Source organism: Scardinius erythrophthalmus (assembly GCF_964197995.2).
Source record: "Scardinius erythrophthalmus genome assembly, chromosome: 16".
Lineage (NCBI taxonomy): Eukaryota > Metazoa > Chordata > Actinopteri > Cypriniformes > Leuciscidae > Scardinius > Scardinius erythrophthalmus.
This window is the reverse complement of record NC_138236.1, coordinates 8,472,112-8,495,172: the sequence shown is the minus strand read 5'-3', so window position 1 is coordinate 8,495,172 and position 23,061 is coordinate 8,472,112. Positions and strand designations below refer to the sequence as shown.

Genomic DNA, 23,061 nt, shown 5'->3' with positions numbered 1-23,061 from the left:
TCAGAGCAGTGGTGGACAGTAACGAAGTAAATGTTATTCGTTACTGTACTTAAGTAGTTTTTTTGCGTATCTGTACTTTACTTGAGTATTTAAATTTTGGAAGACTTTTACTTTAACTCCACTACATTTCAAAGTCAAATATCTTACTTTTTACTCTACTACATTTTCAAAATCAGTCGTTCCTTTTTATTTATGAGTGGATAAAAACTTAACTGGTCAAACGAGCCACAAATCACTAGCCTACAACGTGCGTGCTTTGTTTTGAACTTGCCTTGGCGCTATCTGCGTGAACCAGAGCTGTTAAATATGAGAGTTGCGACCATAGACAGTATAAGGTTGCGACACACTAGGCTTGTTCGACTTGAACCGGAGCTGCACAGACCGATCAGTTTATGACATCGCGAGAGTGATTGAAAAGCATACAGAGCCGTCTACACTAGTACACTCTAATCGATCTCGCAGTATTTTAATATCATTCGAATGGTCTGTGCAGTGTGCAGCCGCTGTGATCTCGCCGCCGCGCGGTCACGTGATTCGTGTAGCTCTCAATAGTTACAAACAAATCGCGTTGCCAATGATTTTAAGCGGGGCAGAGCAATTATTTTAATTATTTTATTATAATTACTATTATTGCAGCAATTATCGGTAAATATTGACGCATAATGAGCATTGCTTATTACGTTGACACTAAAATTACTTGCATATAATAGCATTTTTTTTTCTGGGGAGTAGCAGAAACACTGCATTAATACGTTTTGGTGTTTAATTTTGGAAGGAAATAGGCTGCTCACATAACGTAGAAAAAAATAAAAAAAAAAAATAAATAAATTATATATATATATATATATATATATATATATATATATATATATATATATATATATATGTGTGTGTATAAATGTGTGTGTGTGTGTGTGTGTGTGTGTGTGTGTGTGTGTGTGTTTAATGGCATTGTGCAGGTTTATGTGAATGTATCATAACATTAGGATGTTTATAATAGGCCTATTATAACCATAGATGCTCGTGAAAAATATATACAGTAAATACTGTAAATGTATTATACCTTATGGGAACAGTCCCCTTCCGTCCAAAATTAAACACACAAAAAATGTATTCAATTCAAAAATATATATAATATAAATATATATAGAGACTAATTAATGTCATTTTATTAATAGATTCATGTGCCAAGAGTGACATTGGAGTCTTCACGTAGACTGAGTTAAGCAAGAGTCTTGTGACAAAAATTATAATAGGACATTATAGCCATAAAAAAAATTATAGTACTTGGATACTTAAGTACATTTGAAGGCAAATACTTTTGTACTTTTACTCAAGTGAATGTTTAAAGGCAGCACTTCTACTTTTACTTGAGTAATATTTTACCTTGAGTATCTTTACTTTTACTCAAGTACATGGTATGTGTACTTCGTCCACCACTGCTTCAGAGAGACATGGCAGCTTAGACTGGTTTACCTAATTTTTTTCAGCAGGAACTAAAGTTTGTTTTTATAACCTTTCATTAAAATCTATCTTTCTCCAGCTTTTTTCACACTAAAGAACAGAACATTCACAAGTATGAAGACAATAAGCTAAATATTCTAAGAGGGTTATACATGAGATTGTGAAATTGGCCATCGAGGGATTTATTCGGTAAATGTGTTTGTCTTCTTATCGGATCTTTTTTTTTTTATCTGCCTCATTTGAGTGCATGTTTTTTTGAGTGCATTTTTAGAATTTATCCGCATCTTGGCATTTCCATCCAGTGTTTTTTACGTGATATCCCAAAATGCGCATTAAAATAAATGGATGGAAGCTATTTTCAAAGACTATATTCGAAGGGCACCATTTCTGGAATTTCTGGAAAATTAGCAGCTTTGTCATTACAGTTTCATTTACTGAAACTAGGAGTGGAAATGTATATATATATATATATATATATATATATAATAGTATTTTATTAAATTAATTTATTACAATAATTATAAATAATTAAATTCCATAAGTTTCAATAACTGAATGTTCTGAGTTTACACTTTCAATTACTAATGAATTTACATTTTAGATTTTTTTTTTTTTTGCTCATAATTTGGACCTAATAAATTATTATTGAGCTTGACATTATTAGAAAAAATTTACATTTTAATATTTGATTAAAATAATTTTCCAGTTCTGGAAATCACAAATTGAAAGTGGGCCCCGGACCCGTGGTTGAAAATCACTGGTATAGATGCAACACAAAATCTCGGAAAAAGTAATACAAATTTTCACACTCTGATGTTAATAATACTAATTTCTTTTTTTTTTTCAGAAAATACAACATTTCGAATGCCTGATGAAGAGCTGAACATCTTAAGTTTAAGTTTAGCTCAGCAACACACCTGATCCAGAAGTGTGACAGAAGACTGTAAAATCTGCTGCCATTTGTTCAACTGGGCCTGGTGGAACTGCCTCTGGAGCTGCAGTACCTGCGCCCACTCTCCTGCTGACTGGGGCAGAGGGCTGCGGACAGACACATTCCCGAATCAGCATGCCAAGAAGCACTATGTGTGTAAGCCACTCGGATTGTTTTAGTATACCTGTCAGTTAAAGAGTACGAGTGCCAGGTCTCGAGCGTGTGTGCAGCCCGCTCGAGCGCCCAGAGTTTGTAGAACAGCATCATGTTCAGAGCCACCAGAACCACCAGACTGGAGGAAGACAGAACATATTTAAATATAGTCGTCTGCACTCATTTTGTGTCATGAAAAATATGTGTTTTCCTTGAAGCACAAAGACAGAGGCTCTACCTGACACAGATCCTATATGCAGGAGGAAGCGAGGAAAGCGAGACGAGAAAGACAAGAACAGCAAAGAGAGATATTAGTATGCAAAAAAAAGGAGGAACAGAAATGGAGAGAGAGAGAGAGAGAGAGAGAGAGAGAGAGAGAGAGAGAGAGAGAGAGAGAGAGACACTCCTTAGGTGATGTTGGTGTTATTATAAACGGGGTGTAATATTACTATGCACGAAAAAGTGTGTTAATAGGGATAGCTTACTCAGATATTATTTCTAATACCATATACTCACCCTCATGTCACATTGATTTTTTTCTTCGGTGGAACGCAAAAGGAAATATTTAGCAGCATGTACAGGCTGCTCTTTTTATATAATGCAAGTGGATGGGACTGGAGCAGTTAAAGATGGCCATTAAAGTTGTCTACATGACTTGTATGCTATGTGCAAAGTTTTCCACAGCCGTATGATAGCTTTCTGTGAAAAATATACTCATTTAAGTTAATATTTACTGGATAACGAACTTTAAAGCCCCAGTCCCTATCCACTTGAATTGTATGGAAAAATGCAGCAAAAAAAAAATCTGTCTTTTTGTGTTACACAGACGAAAAAGTGTTTCAAATGACATGAGAATGAGCAAAAGATGACAGATCTTTCATTGTCCTAAAAATAAACATCACCTTGTTAGTTAATATGGTACATTCAAATCTTCAGAAATCAGAGCTGAGCTTAAAGTCCTCATGACCAGAAAAGAAGCTGCCACTGCAGTGATGACAACCTGTCAGCCTCAATGAGCTCAGATTGAATTTTGTTCATCTAAAGGGAGTTTGATTTCATCAGCAGCTCACATTAACGCTGACATTACACAAAATGCACACAGAGGCAATGATCTTTACAGAATGCCAAAGCTAAAAACACTCACATGAAGCTCACAATGAGCAGAACGGTGGAGATGCTGCTGTTGTTGCCTCGCCACCTCTCTCCTAATTTCACATATTGAGCACCTGGAGAACAGCAAAAGAACTCATTAAGCAGCCATGTGATCAGCTACAACAATGAAGGAAAACCTCAATTCTTAATTATTATTATTCAAATTAGTATTTATATTTTATTAAATTATATAATTCGAGCTGTTATTTTAGAGTAAAATATTTATTTTTAATATTATTATTATTTTTTTTTTTGATTATTTTATTTTGGATTTACGCAATTCATGTGTTTCATTAAGGTTGGAAAATACTGAAAACTCACATCCTTGTTTATTCCAGTAAAAAAACATAAATAGATATGTTAATCTTATACTGTTCTGATATTAGTTTAATAGAGCTATTTAATATTTCATTCAATTAAAACTACATCATTATTAAACAAAGCAATACAGACATATTGCTAGGAATATTAATAGTGATGTACTGTATTTAATAATAATAATGAACAAATTGTTTTAAAGAGCAACAGTAAAATGAAAATATTAACATTATGCTGTCTTCATTAAAAAAAAACTTAAATTATTAATTATTAAAATATTAGTATTATTTCATTACATTTTAAAATGACATTTAAAAAAAATCAACAAAGATAGTATTGCAGTGTAAAAAATATTTATTAATAATAATAATAATATTATAATAATTTATTTTACATAACAGTATGGCTGTCTTAATTTTTTTCGTACTTTCAATTATTAAACCAGAGAGCTGTTATTTCGATGGAAAATATCTATTCTTATTATTAGGATTATGTTTTTTCTCAGTCATACTTCTGAGGTAGGAAACTATGGAAATCAGCGTAAAATATAGAAAAATTACAGTAAATCCAGTTAAAGCAATTGCACATTCCACCACTAGATGTCAATGTGTTTCACATGAAAATTCAGCTCATGCTCCTCTGTGGACTGACTCACCAGCTTCTCTCCTTTCGCGATCATCTCCAATTCCTCGGTCGCCCCGATCCCCGCCTCCTCCTCCCACTCCCTCCCTTTCTCTCTCCCGCTCTCCTGCTCGTCTCGGACAGTTGCGTTTGCGTCTGCGCAGGCCGGGGGGCGTCTTGGCGGAGTCCGCGGAAGGCACTTCCCCAGAGCTCACCACGGAAACCTCCGACTGTAACAGCGTCTCCAACTTACACACCTCTGTCTCTGACAACGAATGCAAGGGGATAATGTTTAGCACCAATGCCGCATTAAAGGTTTACACTTGGATGAGAACCTGCTTACCCATGTGTCTGTAATACTCTTCAATGCCGCTCCAAGTGTTTTTCTCTATCAGAGCTTTCACAAGACTCCACGGTTGCTTCCTGTAGCAGATATTAGACGAGACCCTGCAGACACACACACACAATGGGTCCCTCAGCGGTGTTTGCATTTGAAGCATAACAAAACGTGTATTACAATGGCCAGGAAGTTCTACCTGAGGCGGCTCTTTTGCTTGCTGACAGAGGTGAGGCAGTATCTGTGTACAGTGTAGAAGTAGTCCTGGTAGGGGATGCCTGAGGTTATAACCTCTGAGTCCACCACATGACACTCCCCCCGGGAGCTGCTCTTGTGGAGAGTCTGCGCAACATGACAAAATACACCAAACTGACATTACCATCTGCTTAAACCCATCATTAAAGGGAAGGTTCTGTTGTCCCTCAATTTGTAAAAACAAAAACGGTTTACATGAATGCACTTTCAAAGGAAGTCTTTAACATTTGGGAATATTAAAAAGCAGCAATATGAAGCTTGTTTTTTTCTGAAGCATTTATGTTTGTGTGTGCATGAGCTGAAAAGGTGGATACATCGTTTTAGTGCCGGGTTTACGGTTCTAGGTAGATGAACTTCTAGTAATAAGTAAACCATGTGAATAGGGCACAACATTAACTAATATTAACTAGGGCTGAACAATTCATTAAAATAAAACCGCAACATGGCTTAGAGTGATTATCAAATCGCAAATGCTGTGATTTAAATAACAAAAAAAAGGGGGCTCTTTCTGGGATTTTCCACCAAAATAAAAAACTTGATGGTTTAATGTTTGAAAATGAAGAAATTAAGACAGGCACAAATATTAGTATTTTAATTTTAAAATACTAAAATTACATAATTTTTTTTAAATAAATATTAATGTTATATTTTCTTAACAGTGAAATAGTATTATTACAATAGTAAAATTGTTATTATTTTTGTTATTTTTATCATCATTATTTATAGTAATTTTGATATATGATCGCATTTTTTTACTAATTCTGCAGAACCACAAACAAGCACAGTAAACCTGTGTTTATTTAAAAAATATTAATGTTTAATCTTTTTCTGGTATCTTTGCGCATATCATGAAGAGTTACCAGATTTATCAGGTTTACATGGTATAGACAATATTTGAAATATAACTGCACAAGTTTAGAAAGCAATTTTAAACTGATGTTAACATACTAACCCCCGGTTTCACAGACAAGGCTTAAGCCTATAGTCCCAGACTATAATGCACGTTTGAGCTGTGTTAACTGAAAGTAACTTGCACTGACATATCTTACAACATGTCAGTGCCACTGTTTTGTCTCAAGATGCAATTTTTTTTTAAGGCATATTAATAAAAGTTACTTAAATGCCCTAATTGAACTAAGGCCTAATCCTGGCTTAATTTAAGCCCTGTCTGTAAAACCAGACCATAATAATGTTTAAATATTGCAGATATAAGTGTGTATTTTAATACTTATTTTATTAAATATTTTTGTGATGTCAGTAGAGCTTAACTTGTATTTAACCTGCAAAAAATTTTTCATTATAGTCTAGGATATAAAATAATAATAGTCTATTACATCAAATTTCAGGGTTAAAACTTTACTTTAATTGTATGAATTTTTGTGGCTTTGTTCTTTCAAAAGTAAAGGAATGTAAAGCAAGTGTTTACCTAAAAATGAAAATTATGCCATCATTTACTCACCCTCACATAGTTTCAAACCTGTATGACTTTCTTTCAATAGTGGAACACAAAATAACATTGTTCATACAATGGAGTCCAAAACAATACTGGACCCATTGTACAAAAAGTCTAAATAGCTTATTTTTTGTTTGGCAAAAAGAAATACATACAAGGTTTGAAGCAACATGTGGGTGAGTAAATGATGACAGGCTTTTAAGTTTTTTGGGGAACTGCCCCTTTAATAAAAACGAGGGAGATGAAGAACAGCCGAGATAAAAACAAAGAAAAAGAGCTGTGAGGACCCACCTGTGTTTCCACCACAGGAGCGGTTTTTGGGCCCAACGGGTTGTTGATGGCGATGGTGTAACTCAGAACTCTACTGCTGTTCCCACTGCTGCTGTCCTGCTGCCACTCGTGCACAGAGAGATCTGAACCAATCACGAGAGAGAGAGAGAGAGAGAGAGAGAGAGAGAGAGAGAGAGAGAGAGAGAGAGAGAAGAAAAAGAACAGTTAGAGAAGAGGAAGGAAGAAAGATGTGTGATTACAGTCAGAGCACTTGCAGGGGCACAGAGAAGGGGGCAATTATCCATGCAGACAACATAGACAAAGAGCTCAGCATGAGAAAAAAACAATTCTCACACTGTGGTGCGGAGGCTATCATCTCTTGATCTATCATGAATATTTTTGAAATTATTTGCTGTACAATGTAAATAAAGTTACCAAGAGAGAAAAAAGAATGAGACCATGGTACTTTATGCTATAGAACATAGTGAAACCAAATAGTGAGTTCTCATTATCTGCTCCTAAGGCCCCTATAGGACAAACAGCATGAAAAGAGAAAAAGGGAGGGGGGGAATGAGGACATGTGGGATCTGAAAACTGCAGGAAAAGGCAATTACAAATCGGCCATGCATAGAATAGTTATCAACACAGTCAAAGATAAAATGCTAGCAGGAGCTCCAATCCACTAGAGGCAGTATTTCAATATGTAAAGTATGCTAAAGGGCAAATGAGTACTACAGTGGCATTCACAAGCTGATTCCTTTGAGATTTTCCTATGGGGTTTAATAATGGGGTTTTTGATAGCAATCATATAACGTCTGTGGAAGGCATAGGACCATAAAATGTTCGCCCAATCATTGCATTTGGTCTAAATGCTATGCAGAGTTAGACAGATGTCAGTCAACGCCTTTTACAGTTCCACCTGAACCAAAACAATGAACTTATGCTGCTTTCACGCCATAACTACTGTATTTTGGAAGAGCCTCTCTATTGGTAGCCTCTCAAAAAACTACCTACCCTACCTTTAATTGCTGAACTTCCAATGAGAGACCCACCAATCAGAGAAGGTGATGTAACCATGATAATGGGAATGTCTGTAAATATAGAATAGCTAATCCAGCTAGCTACCCTTTAATGTTAGGATAATATGGGATGTAAAAGCATACAAGAAAGCAGAAATGTTTTCTGTTCATGAAACATTAAAAAGACACAAATCAAACTAATTGTATTATATAATTCAAAATATTTTAATATAATTAATATCATTCATATTTACATTTTTAATATTTATTTAATATACTTTATAATTTAGATTAATAGTTCTTTTTTTTACAACATTTTTGTATTTTAAATGAAATATTGTACTGTAGTGATTCAATTTGGAAAATAAAAGTATATAGAAGTCGCAAGAATGGAAAACTCAGCTACAAAAAAAGAATAAACTGACCAGTGAAGTGCCGTTGTGAGAAGAGGTGCTGTATGAAGTGAGTGTCCGAGAACAGAAGGTCGTAGAGCTTGTCCACGCTCATGCGAACAACCGTGTTGATATGCAGTCGGCCGTTGAGGTCTGGACAGAAAGACTCCACCTCACCTGTGGAGAGTAAAAGTGTTCAAATGAACCATTCTGACTTTCAAGGGCATATCTACTTAACACATATGCATCTACTCTGTACAGATCTATTTTTTTAATCTGAGGTCAATTCTCTCACTCACTCTCTTCTTGAGTGTCAGAGGAATTGCTGGGGTCAGTTGGGAGATCCTCATCATTGGTCATGTCCAATGAGGAGAGGTTTCCCAGGCTGTGTGGGACAGTGAGAGGGGACTGAAGTGACTGATTGGCTGATTCTGATTGGCTGTCCCCACCTTCTTCCAAGATCTATAAAAAGAAGAGAGAGGAAGAGAATAAACAAATACTCTCAGACAAGTGTTGTTATTGTTAAAACCAAAACCACAAAAAAATTGTTTTATTAATTGAAATAAAAAATATAATACACCTATAAACACATATACACATACATATATATATATATATATATATATATATATATATATATATATATATATATATATATATATATATATATATATATATATATATATATATATATATATACATACATACATATTATAATTTCTTTACACATTGACACATTGTATTAGTCATTTGATCTATCCATATCATTGTTTTGTTACACCCCTACTAAATAGACATTTTTAAACAACGAACACTTAAACAAAAATAAAAAAATTCAATATTAATAAATACTATAATAGTATATAAATAATACTAAAACAGATTAACCGGTTTACATGTCAAATCAACAACCTGGCACGGTTGTATTGTTCAAATTTAAAAAAAGACTGAGACTTTGTTTCATATCAAAAAAGTAACCTGGTCTGTCCTGTCTGTCAGCGTGTTGTCAGTGTCCGCTCTGCTCCGCGATGTATTTTTCACTCCGTGAGAACATGATGGGGCGTGAGAGTGACGTGGCTTGTTGGACATAGCTATAGGGTAACTTATATAACAGTAACTATAGGGGGCGGGTCAATTAAACCGCATTTACAAGACTGCATTAAAAAAACGCCATAGTATTTCAAAATATCAGCAAAAAACTTGCAGAGACTCGCTCACCTCTTATATTGGAAGTTTCTAGAATTGTACCACTTGTCCTTTGGCTGCACTAGATGAGAAAGCATTTTTTACATTTCTTGAGTCAAGAAAAAGTTGATATATTTCTTCTCCCCTACTGCGAAACACTTGCTGTCACAGGATGCCCTTAAATCTGCTGTGTGAGGACGCTTTCCTGTCACATATCACACATGCACACTTAAATAAGCCGACAGAACGAAGGTTAAGCTGTTTAAATGCTGGGGCGAAATCAGAGTAAGGGGAAAAAATCTAGCTCTGTCGATTGGTTCATTATTAAGCCGTTTATGACCTTATGCCGATAAAGAAAAATGGTTAAAAAGCGTTTACATGACCACACGCGTTGTCGGTGGCTTAAGCATAATCGGTTTAAGAACAAGCATGTAAACGCACTCATTAAGACTGATTTGTTAACAGATTAATAGAAAAGAAATGACACTCAATGATACACCCAGAAACTAAGTAGCATACTATGCACAAGCAGCATACTTCTAAAATATTTATGCATCACAGTGCATCAATGGATTTTTGCAACCTTTTGTGTATAAATCTTCCATTGTAATGTTATTTAAAGGTGCTGTATGTAACTTTTTTTATAAAATGAATCCTTTTTTTATTGCCCGTCTGTGAAGGGGTTGTAATCACACATTACATTGATCCACTTTTCGTGTTTTGCTATTACCTCTGAAGGCCAGTATTCCTATTTTTATGTGAAGTCTCCGGGTCGGATTTTCTGCGAAATCCACCGGATGTGACGTGCATGCGCGCTCCCGAGCCTACAGTCTATTGCAACTGCACTGCAGCTAACGACATGGAGTCTGATAACACCAAAAAATGACCTGCCTCCAGCACAACACAGACTCCAACACAGGCTCCAACACAAACTCCAAAAAAAAAAAAAAAATATATATATATATATATATATATATATATATATATATATATATATATATATATATATATATATATATATATATATATATATATATATATATATATAATATACATCTGCTGAAGCTCGTCAGGCCAAACGTCAATCGGATCGACTCAGGACGAAAACACGGATCAACATCGGCAGAGCGTTTGAATTATGGAGAGACCTCCGTTTTGAAATAGCAAGGTAAAATATAACATACATAAGACATGAAATGAATACAAAAGACTGTTCCATGATAACAAAAAGCAGGTGCTTTAGGATGTAACTTTTATTTTATGTACTAGATCTACTGTCTAACGTCACTCATCCCACTACTATCATATTGTTTATAATACACATTTCCAGACATGTTCAGTACAGTAATATTACTTCCTACTGTCTTATTGTTACACTGAAATTGTCCAGTCTAGTTGACTAACCGTTTTCGTTTTCATTCATTGACCTATGTTGACATTGCTGATTGTGAAAGATACACAAATAGTTAGTAAAATAATGCTAGATAACACCACATGTCGGCAAAATACAGTCAATGTAACGTTATCATGGTACGAGCATGGAGCAGTTGTACGTCAAGCTGATAAAAGTAGCCTATTATGGTAATGTTGCAGTGGGAGTTAACATGAGTTTCCAGCATGTTGTGTGATGCTTTCTCCGTTGTGTTGAAAGTCTCAGTGTGGCCGCCGTTCGCGCTCTTGAGTTTGAGCACGCGCACGAGCACTGTTGTTGCAATCTGAAACATCACCGCTAGAGGCCGCTGGATCCTACATACAGCACCTTTAAGCATAACCAAGCTGACTGGTATTTCACATTAGCTTGACACTTACGGACAGGGCAGTTCCAGTGTTTGTGGTTGGGGTTAGTGAGCTCTGGGAGCCGGTTGGACTGGGCTCAGGTTCGAAGGTGGCCCGGGTAGATGGCACCTCCACAGGCTGGCAGGAAGAGGAAGAGGTGGATGGAGGTGAAGATCCTGAAGCACAGGGAAGAATTGAGGCAGACGAGGGTGGAGAGGAGCCCACCAGAGCCACCGGCACTGATCCCAGATCCAGCAGGTCAGTGACGGAGACCGGCTCCTCACCTGGCCTACAGCACAGAGACAGTGAGACGCAGGTGTCAGGCGTGTTAAAGGGGACATTTTCTGCTACTAGACATAGTCTAATGTACAGAACACCCTGATTATTTATTGAAGCCAAGCTGCAAAAATGTCATTTGTTGTGTTGAGCTATTTCAATTACTTTTGTTTGATTTGTTCATTGCAAACAAAATTTTGTAAATTTTGCCAATAAACCTGAATTGCAATGGGGGTGAATAATTTAGATTGCAACTATATAATTCAAGTAATGTATAGAATACGTCCGATTTGAAAAAAAAAAAAATATGGAGTGTATGTATATGTATGTGGTGAAGATAGATAAGTCTACTATACTACCTATCTATCTAGATAAGTACATTTTAATACATAAAATGTATTAAACAATTTAATTCTAGTCATGTATATAATTGTGGCCTTTTTTATCCAAAACCTAAAAATAAAGATACAGGTACACAGTGACCTTCTGTCTGTCCTTATGTTTATCAGGTAAATTTCATAAATAAAATTTCATAAACAGATTCCTCTCAGTGTGGACTCACAGCAGGCCGTTCATATGTTCAGCAGTAGGGGAGACATAATCATCATCTTCACTAGTGAGCCCTAGCTCAGTGCCGTAACACTGGTGAACAATGTGCCATAACTCCTTAGGAGACAGAGTCTGTGGATGAGAAATATAATATCAGTACTTCAAGTAGAAGATCGGTATGGAGTCTTACAGGCTAAAATTGCTTAAACAGCATGTCTGTGAGGCAAGAGGTGATGACTGATTTACGACTTTAAAACGCCATTTAATGACATGAATTAGCCTGCTAATGCTTTTAGCAAACAGTGTAATAAGGACAAAGAATGCATTACAAAAACTGTGTGACATAGTATATTTCATTTACTATTTTCATCTTGATTATATTTTAATAACATTATTTTAATTACAGATATTATTTAACTACTTTTTTTATAAATAAATAAAAAGTATATTTATAAGCAACATTTCCATTGACTCCATTGGTTGCAATGCATTCTGAAAATGATTTACTCACGTAAAATAAATGCAATTTTGTGATGCCTACTAGTTTGGAACAATGCATATGATCTAAAAAAATAATAAAGTACTGTTAAAGACTTTTGAGTTATTTTTACGTTTGACAGATTTTTTTACTATATTTTTAACTAAAGCAGAGGAAAACATTTCAGCAAATGTAGCAGTTGTTGAACTGTTAGTTGAAACAAAATAAGCTGCAGCAGCTTTTTATAATTGTTAAATTCTAACCGACAAGCTTGCTGAATATTGCAATGCATCTGTACAGTCACCACCTGCATCTTGCCAAATGCTAATTATTATGGCCGATGGCCAAGCGATGTTGGTCACATGCCATATGAAATTGTCTACACTGACAAATACACAGCGCACATTCTGACAGGAGATTTATGTCTTATGGCTGTCTTATACACAAATAAAATGTGCACTAGTGCAATTCTTACCTTATCCATCAGTGCATTCTGCCATAGTCTGAAGATCATCATGTAGCTGCGATCCCTTGCCCCGAATGATGTGAAGAAGTGCTGACAAATGTAAGATCGGAATTTTAATCAAAGGCAAATTATTTATTGGCTTGGGAGTTTCAAAATGGAGCTAACAAAAGAAATCCTTTAATGGTAATTTTAGCATGCATATCCGATGTCTGCAGCACGGTACCTTCTCGTGTTCAGTGCTAATCTGGATGGCGTTAGGGATGAGCTTGGCTGTCTTCTCCTTGGTCAGACTGGTCACATCTTTCAGCAGTATGGTTATCTGGTGATACAAAGAGGGAGAAAGAATATTAAGGGTTTACAAATACAGTTTGCCTGAGCTAACTGTCCAAAGCAGAGGTCGCACAAATGGTTTGTTAAAAAAATAATTATTTTTAAAACCAACTAATATGTTGATTATTTTTTAATGAATCAGATATTCCAAATATGCAAGTTTCAGTATATACTCTACAGCTCAAATTTCCATGAATACTTTTATTCAGCATGGATGTATTAAATTGATCAAAAGTGACAGTAAAGACATTTATAATGTTACATTACATTTTCATTTCAAATAAATGCAGTTCTTTTATTTATCAGGGTTTACAACAAAATATTAAACAGCACAAGTGTTTTTAACATTAAAAAGAAATGTTTTTTGAGCATCAAATCAGCATATTAGAATGTTTTCTGAAGGATCATGTGACGTTAAAGGCTGGAGTAAGGATGCTGAAAGTTTTGCTTTGCTTCACAGGAATAAATTACGTTATAAAATATATAAAAATAAAAATAAAGTTATTTTGAACAGTAAAAATATTTCACAATACTACCATTTTTACCATATTTTTGATCAAGTCAAAGCAGCCTTGGTGAGCATAAGAAACTACTTTCAAAAACATTCTCTTACATTCATCTTACAGACCCCAAACTTTTTAACAGTTGTGTTTAATATATACAATATATTGGGTCTCATTCATGAAACATTCGTAAATATACGAGTAAATATGTGAATGATTTGCGCGTAGAGACATTCCCGAAAACTCTTCTCCTGATTCACAAATACTTCGTAAACGTCAGATTTGATAGTGAAATGTGTGTGTGGGTTAATGAATTCCAATCAGTCGTAAATGAGACGCGCGTGCACACTCATTCGCAATTACCATAAATCCCGCCCATTAAAACCGACTGACAACTAGGCCTATATATGGGCATCATATTATGACACGAAACTAAGGATTTCAACATGTCTTCTCAAAAGCAAATGAAGAAGAGAAATTTCTCAGATGCAGAAATTGAAGTTTTATTATTAGAAGTTCGTTTAAAAAGCCACATTTTATTTTCAAGCGTACATAGTGGCGTGTCAGGTCCTAAAAAAAAAGTATTTTTTAGGTAATACCTAAATGCTTTAGGTAAAAATGCTTGGCAGCATATTACAGATGCAGTTAATGGAGTTTCATCTGTTAATCGAACAGTCCCAGAAGTGAAAAGTAAATGGTTCGACATGAAGCTTGACTGCAACACTTGTGACTTGCGGACTTCTAAAAAAAAAAAAAAAAAACTTGCGACTTGTGTTCCGTTTGCAGATGCTATTACTGGCTCTCGTAATAAAAGTAAAAAGACAAACCGTATGTAATTACTATATATAATATTTTTTCAAAATGCTGTGTAAATATGTACCCGATTACGGTGAATTAAAAGGCAGCCTTATTAATGAGCAAAACGTTCGGATGTTAAACGCACTATTTACGCGTGGCTGGGAGCAGGTGTAGATTTCTTTCGTACCAACTAACATTTGGAAAATACGAACATTTTGACCTGTTAGTGGTCCGACGGGTCGCCCGCGGGACATTGGGTGTTTGAAGGGTTAATGAATCCGAAAATTTACACCAGAACCACTTTACACACGATTTACACAAAAATTCGTTCTGCTCGTGTTTCATGAATGAGACCCAATGTGTGCAAAAAATTATTTATATCCATATATAAGATACACATTTTAATCATAATTTACATTGACTTTAACCTGGGGTCCATTCTTCGTACCTAGCTTAATACTTCTAAATGATTGGACATATGAAAGATCTTATAATTGTGATAACTGATTTCTGGTTAATTTGGTTCTTCAAACGAATTTGCTGATTTGATAAAAAAAAAAAAATCTGGAATAAGTTGTCTAAGATTACTATGCGTTCTTGGATTCATTGGAAAGGGCAAATATATATTGATACTTGAAACCATGATCAACAATGCAGCGATTGGCTGGCATCAAAAAAGCAATGGAATGACATCATAATTAAAGGAGAACTCCGGTCAATTTTAACATTGACATTTTTTTTCAGCTCATTTTTTTGTACATTTGGAGTGCTGTCAATACAGAGAACAACGACAAAAATCGGTGTTGCCTACACCGAGTTATTCTATTTTTAAAATGTGCACCCTGTTGACTTCAATGGGGCAAGTACTAAACCTGCTTTTAGCCTCTTAACATCCTTGATGTGTAGTCGATTGCCGAGTTCACGCGCGTGATCATAGGTACTAAACCTATGCGCGTGAACTCGGCAATCGACTACTTTGGACTTCACCCGAAAACAGGATGTAAACACAGGTATTTGCGCTGGCTTAAATAACATCATTTTTATACATTTCTTTCACATCTACTGCAGTCAGATCCACTCGTGTTCACTCAGAAGGAATCACTCACATTTTCTGTGCACTTGTAATGACACATCAAAGATGTTAAGAGGCTAAAAGCAGGTTTAGTACTTGCCCCATTGAAGTCAACAGGGTGCAAATTTTAAAAATAGAATAACTCGGTGTAGGCAATACCGATTTTTGTCGTTGTTCTCTGTATTGACAGCACTCCAAATGTACAAAAAATGAGCTCAATGTTAAAATTGACCGGAGTTCTCCTTTAAAAGAGGAAAAAGCCAAACAGGCAAAATGACAAAAGTTCTAATAAATAAATTAAATGTGTAAATGTTTGTTACACGATTCCCAATTATTTCCATTTTTCACGGCTAGTATTTGTACAGGATTTACACTTTTTTTCAGTGTCAAGAGTAGCATATTGTAATTAACAATTCATTTAAATTTACACATGAAGCGGATTTGCTATAAAGCATAAAGTCTCTTAAACACAAAGTTCCTTAAATGTCAAGAACATATTTCTTATCTAAAAGAATTATCTGAAAGGTTATCTGCATCCCCTGCACAGCATCAAGCCACCCGCATAATAGCTGTCACAATACAAATTAATGTGCGGTTCATGTCAAATCGTCAACAGTAAAATCCACATAACTTGGTAATCCATGTACGAAGAACGGGACCCACGTATGATTACTTACAAATTATTTTTTATGTAAGAGAGTACTTTTTTTTATCTTTAATGTTTAATTCCCTTAAATTACAATACTTTTAAACAACCAATATTGTTTTGATCCAAACAAATATGCATCTTTCTTTTTTTTGCACCCCATTTGACTGACATTCATGTGCATTCTCTATGAAATACTTGAAGTTTATCCACTAGGAAATGTATTGTTGATTATTTTCATTATTGAGTCGTTGTTGGAGCACTAGTTAATGTGAGGATTACCGTTGTCTCCCATCGGAAGATATTACTATAGAAGCAGAGCCAGTTCTCAGACAGGTAAAGACGGCCCTGGAGCAGTATGTCCTTCTGCAGTGCGCATGAGTAATCTAGACATAAAAATAAAATATACACAACCAAAGGCCATGTGATCATCAGATAATCACTCCAAGGACTGTGCTAGACTTAAAATAATATCACTCATTACATTCTGCTTGCTTTACCCATGAAGTAGTAAAACTCACCCACTATGAGACGCTCTGTATCAGGCAGCTTTTTAAAGAGTTTACGAAAGTCTTCATTCCTCTGTTTGTATGTGGGGCTGAGCACCTATATATGAGAGTGAGAAGTTAGTCGAGGGAACCAGCACGGTCAGCTAAAGCACAAAACACTGAGGCATGAACTTCTGAAGACCCCAGGATACTTACATTATACCAGCTCTGCATTTTCTGAAACAGAGAGGAAAAGATGAATAAGGGTCTTAATTTACACTCTTTCTCAACAAAACAATCAAAATGGACACTATTTACTTTCTTTAAAAATGTTTTGGTCTTATTGTATGTAATAATAAGAAATATTTACTGAGCACTAAATCCGCATATCAGAATTACTTCTGAAACAGTAATTTTAAATAGTATTAATAATATTTCACAGTATTAGTTTTTACTGCATTTTTTATTTAATAAATGCAACATTGGTGGGCATAAGAGACTTTTTTCACAAACATAAAAGCCGGCTGAGAATGTGGCTTACCTTGGCATTGCGAGTGAAGTGGCGGGCCGTGAGCGGGTATGAAGAGGTTGATGAGGAGGGAGTAGGAGGCAGGGGACTGTCTGAACCTCCAACACTTCTGTCCACACCTGTATCCCCTTCGCCGGCTCTGCCTCCCAGAACACGACGGCGCAAAGAGGGCGAGCTGCCGGGAGTGCTGCGCGGAGAGTTACTGGCTGTACTGGAGGCGGAGGAAAATTAAGGTCAAAAAGGAGATAGACAGTCATCTGGCATTTCAGCACCCTGCTTTAACCGCCCTTAAGGGCATCAGGGTTGTGCACAAGGAAACAACGAATAAGACAAGGTTTATCCACTATTTACCAAACAGCACGTACTCATTACAACTAACTGATTCTTGTCTACAACATCCGTTGTAAGTTGAGGTACGACTTTAAAGTCTCTAATATGTTTCAAAATACAATCAAGCTGTCATTTAGAAGAATTTTAGCCATCACACTCTGAACAAACTGAAGGAGTGTCCAGGATGGGTCCTATATTACAAGTTCAGGTCGAAGCCCAGGAATGAAGAGTGTATTTATAATAACAATCGTTTCCATAGAAGCATTCCATTCCTGTTCCAGTAAAATAAAGGTACCAACACAGATAGAGGCTTCTGTACACAAACACAAAGCCTTATCTGTTCGCCAGCATTTGATCAGTCTGATGAGACATTTAAATGGCAGACATATGAGACCTGTTTTGTCATAGTGGCTTTAAGGCATGCAAAATCAATCCTTAATATCATTTGTTCTTGTTGGGTGATGCAGCAAAAAAATAAAAAATGATATGTATTAAAAGTATATATTATATATATATATATATATATATATATATATATATATATATATATATATATATATATATATATATATATATATATATATATAATTAGTCAACATTTGCAGTGGATCAAAAAAGTTCATCAAAGTTGTCCTAAGACAAGAACGGGTATTGTTCAAAATTCATGTATAACTTGTACATGTATATGATGAGATATATATATATATTCACAATGTTGCTTAATTTTATGTCACCAGAAAAATCATTAGGAATATATTGTGAATATTTAAATAATCACCCAGTCCTACTTGCTACTACAAAAAGCATGCAAAACATTTAAGACTTGTTATATATGTATTTTATACATACTTGATAGCACTAATGAAAATCAACTAATTTAAAGACATTTGAAACATCTAAAAATATATATTTTGGCAACCTTGACCACAAGTTTTCCTGTACATATTGCATTTGAGTGGTGAGTCCAGTTAGTTCGAACTGAATGTTCAGTGAAAGAAAAGTTTTGAAACCACCTTCAAAACTACCATAGAAATCCATAACAGACAGTAGTCACACTTCAGGACATTGATCAGACACGCCTGATGCCTGGGGGGGTTCAGAGAACACACTTCTCACTTAAAGGGATAGTTCACCCAGAAATGAAAATTATCCCATGATTTACTCGCCCTCAAGCAATCCTAGGTGTATATGACTATCATCTCTCAGACGAACACAATCGGAGTTATATTAAAAAATATCCTGGCTCTTCCAAGCTTTATAATGGGAGTTAATGGTGCAAAAAAGCACATCCATCCATCATAAAAGTAATCCAAACGGCTCCAGGGGGTTAATAAAGGGCTTCTGAAGCGAAGCAATGGGTTTTTGTAAGAAAAATATACATTTTTATAGATTTATAAACTATAATCACTGACTTCTGGTAACGGCTGTACGCGAGTCTAGTTCTAGGTAGAGTGAAATCGGACTCGAAGCATGATGTATTGATGAACACTGAAGTGCAGAGGATAGAGCAAAACAAAACACCGGTCATGAATTAGAAGTCTAAAACAAGAATTTTTAAGAGAAATGTTGGAGGATTTTGATATAAGAGAAGAGGAGCTTCAGTTTGTTGCCAAGCCCTGTTTGTTTGGACCGCGAGAAGTATCTACTCTCATAGCTTACGCTGCTCCTACATCCCACGTCAGAGGTTACTCCGATTGTGTTAGTCTGAAAGAAGATGGTCATATACACCTAGGATGCCTTGAGGCTGAAATTAATTTATGGGTGAACTATCCCTTTAACTATTTGATCTAGTAGGCTTCAAATGTAAAATTTCCTGTTTTACTTGTAAGCAAAAACACAGTGACACCGATTCCACAACAAAAAAACAGAGCAGTAAAACAACATGCAATGTAAATTTAATAAGATCCTAACAAATTCCAGAATAAACACCCAAAAGTAAAAACCATTTTGAAAACTATTTAACGGTAACATATTTTTGACAGCAAATTACATCAAATCTTCATGTAAAGTTTCACAAACAAATTAAGCGGAAAAAAGAAAGAAGGTAAAAAAAAACTTTAATCAGAGTCTAATGTCATTGACATGCAAACCATGTGTGTTGACAAAACTGTCACAATCAAGTAATAAAAAGTTAATTATCAGTACATTAAATGTGCTCTTATTTCTGATATATGGCTATTAAAGTGTTGTTTTTGTCCATTAGTTAAATCTTGTTCCACGCAATGCTTTTAGCTCAATCATCGATTGTCATTACGAGTCGGGCATGTTCGAAACAACAGGTTCTCAGTTGAATGAATCAATTTGTTGATTCAAGAACCGCTTGAATCGATTCTATCCAGTTGATTAGCCGGTTCGAACAATTTGTTCAAAAGAACCGATTCAATTGAACGACTTGATCACGAATCGCTTGAGGAAACGTCAAGAGAATGAATGGGTGCTGCGATGCTGAAGCTAAAATACGAATGTCGCGAGCTTCAGTTACTGACATCAATACTGCGTAAACCAATGCAATTTACATAAAGTAAACGTAAGACGAAAACGCGATTTGCATGCTAAACCTGCACAAAGTAAAACTACGGCACGCGCCAATCTAATCCTCAGTGCTGAACGTGCATTAGGGCTCACTGGACTGATCAAACAGAAAGAATGTCGATGTCATCAGTGCGGTTTGGCGATGCAATCGCAGTTGCATGCATGTTAACGCCTTAACCTACTACTACACTGTGATGCAAGAACAACTGATAAAAGTGAATCGTCAAACAACATTAGCATACGGTTTTGTACAATACAACATTAGCATGCATTGCATAAAATAACTAACCCATTTGCTACTTACTCGAACATGTCATTGGGTGTTTTCTCAAATCAATGCGTGATGCCCACGTTTATTTTACAGTAGCCTCTCAATATGGCACTGCGCCGACATAACAGACGATACATTCAGATTAACAAGCCGAATGCATTGGAGACACCGCGTCCTCTGTTTGTCTGCTGCCCGTTCTAGTCCAACAGAACGCGATCGTTCAACATCCCCATCCCAAACGAGGTACCAGACCCCCTCTAAAACGCAACGACCACCGCGGTCTCCACCATGAGCGCTCCGGTTATCCTAAAGCAACCTACACACTGGGTAAGAGGGGGAGGGGGAGGAGAAAAGAGGCTGTTCTGTGTGGAGGAGGGAATCAACACCGTTTGAGGCAGTGGCCCTCTCTTTACCACTACACAGCAGAGCCAACACATAGGGGATTATGCTTAGAGTTTATGTGGAAGCACTTGAGTCAATAAAACTGGATTGCAATGCTTTGCTGGTGGCCTGGACACCTGGAGTTGGCAAGGATACCAAGTCATTCAAATTGAAAGGAATTATTCTGATTATCAAAAACTGCGAAGTTGGTTAACCCTAAATGCACTAATAATGATCATAAAATTGCATAATAATCCTCAGCGGTCTGGCTGTCTCCATAATCTGTTTTCCAGGGAGAGGCTGCCATAATCTCAGTAAGAAGGGTTAAGGGAAGCCAAGACATATAGATACAGATTTCCGTGTCCAAAAACTCCAACTTATGATTCTAAATCAAATATAGCATTAAGTAGACTTTTACTTGTATTACTATTTGCTATGGATTAAAGTGTCTGCTAAATGAATAAATGTTAAAGCTACAATTTTGCTCTAAGCATCTTACCTCGACCGTGGGGTCACACTAAAAACATTAGACCATATTGTACGAAATATAAATCACTTTTTTTATATATATATATACACTCTGAAATGTGCTGTGTTTTATATTCCCAACTGATTTATATTATGCAGTTAACCTCAAGGAAGCAAAACATGCACAAATTTGGATTTTTTGCCAAAAGAGACAGGGATCCATGATCCCGAGTTTATTTGTATAGTGCATTTACTACATGCGGTGTAGTTTCATTTTAGCGTTAAATAAATTAGTTTAATACTTTTTTGTTGTGGAGTGAGGGAACTCAAATATGTTTATAATGTTTGTCACATTTCGCTTTACCAGTATTTTAGTTTTTCTCTGAATATAATAATAAAATGTGACTTAGTTCACACCAAGAAAGATAACTATAACAATATTAGCGTCTACACCTGTGGACAACATTGTTCTGTTTATTCTAAGCGCGCTGCCAGTTTTGTCTTCCGCCGCTTTAAATGCTCGAGCTTTTTGCTGTCAATGTTTTAATCTTTTATCAGCTGGAAACAATTTTTCTGAAAGTGATCGTCGTTATCGTTATAGTTGTGGTGTGGACTCTGCTATTCTTTTATATTTAGAATGATTTTTATTTTCTTTATACACTGATGTGACTTATCTGCATTTTGTTTTCTCTCAACAGTGCAAATTTAACAATGCACAACTTTTTTTCTGTAATATACGGTATATTACATAACAGATGCAAGTCAACAATGTACAAGTGTTCTGTCGACCTTATGGGTGATCAGTGTCACTCAATCTTTCACTTCTGAGGCTTTAGTGGCATTGATCAAACTCAGACAATGCTCAGCCTGTGCAATTATCACCTGGATTGAGGGTTTGCAGCTCAAAGCAAGTCAATCTATTTCTGCAATCACATGTCTCTGGAAACAGAGCTTTAAATGTGTTGTGATCCTAAAAGGATCTCAACAAGTTTATAGGAACATATGTCACCCCAAGCACATCATGGTCAGAAAGGGCCAAAGCACTCCAAAGAGGCTTAGACAAATGAAATCTTCAGACTTAAGAAGCAGCCGATGTAAACAGAATGAACCTCAGGCAATGAAGGAGAAATCAAAAAGCATTGACTGCACAGAGGGTGTTACAGGCTTAAATTATAAACCTGGTTATGTTTGCCACATTAGGAGGCAATAGATCAAATAATCTTTTTAACAAACAACGCTATTTACAATTAATTGGAGCTAATGTTGGTGGCAAACCTAGAACTTTCATGTCTGATGTTGTGCAAACTTGCATGTCAGGAATCTGCATTGATTTTGGACAGAGAAACAATCTATAGACGTTGCTAAACAAACAAGGCCAATTTTACAGTCAGCGAAAACGATTCATGCAAGTGAGCAATAAACAGGCTTTACCTCTTGAACTTCAGATTAGCACAGTTCTGTCTACAAATAGAGGAAGTAAGGCTTTTCATGATCATCACGTAAATGATTCATACTGTAATACTCATTCATGCCTGTCTGAATCATTACAAGGGTTATAACTGATACCCATAAAAATGTATTTTGTATTGTTTTCAGACTAACAAGGATTGTGTTTTGA

General features: G+C 35.8%; 1 protein-coding gene across 2 annotated transcripts in view; it reads right to left on the bottom strand.

Annotated features, from left to right (window-relative positions):
• The window catches only part of gramd1a (GRAM domain containing 1A), a 33,755-nt gene that overhangs the window by 2,808 nt on the left and 7,886 nt on the right, over nt 1–23,061 (bottom strand). For both annotated transcript variants that reach the window (XM_081389047.1, XM_081389048.1), the window contains 17 exons: nt 17,474–17,672; nt 17,149–17,169; nt 16,966–17,050; nt 16,727–16,830; nt 13,319–13,414; nt 13,105–13,185; nt 12,165–12,283; nt 11,360–11,615; nt 8,665–8,827; nt 8,399–8,542; nt 6,976–7,097; nt 5,176–5,318; nt 4,983–5,086; nt 4,674–4,904; nt 3,693–3,774; nt 2,580–2,687; nt 2,382–2,502 (listed from right to left, as the gene is read on the bottom strand). In XM_081389047.1, the coding sequence (XP_081245173.1) occupies nt 2,382–2,502; nt 2,580–2,687; nt 3,693–3,774; nt 4,674–4,904; nt 4,983–5,086; nt 5,176–5,318; nt 6,976–7,097; nt 8,399–8,542; nt 8,665–8,827; nt 11,360–11,615; nt 12,165–12,283; nt 13,105–13,185; nt 13,319–13,414; nt 16,727–16,830; nt 16,966–17,050; nt 17,149–17,169; nt 17,474–17,672 (2,179 nt within the window). The remainder of the gene's footprint in view (nt 1–2,381; nt 2,503–2,579; nt 2,688–3,692; nt 3,775–4,673; nt 4,905–4,982; nt 5,087–5,175; nt 5,319–6,975; nt 7,098–8,398; nt 8,543–8,664; nt 8,828–11,359; nt 11,616–12,164; nt 12,284–13,104; nt 13,186–13,318; nt 13,415–16,726; nt 16,831–16,965; nt 17,051–17,148; nt 17,170–17,473; nt 17,673–23,061) is intronic.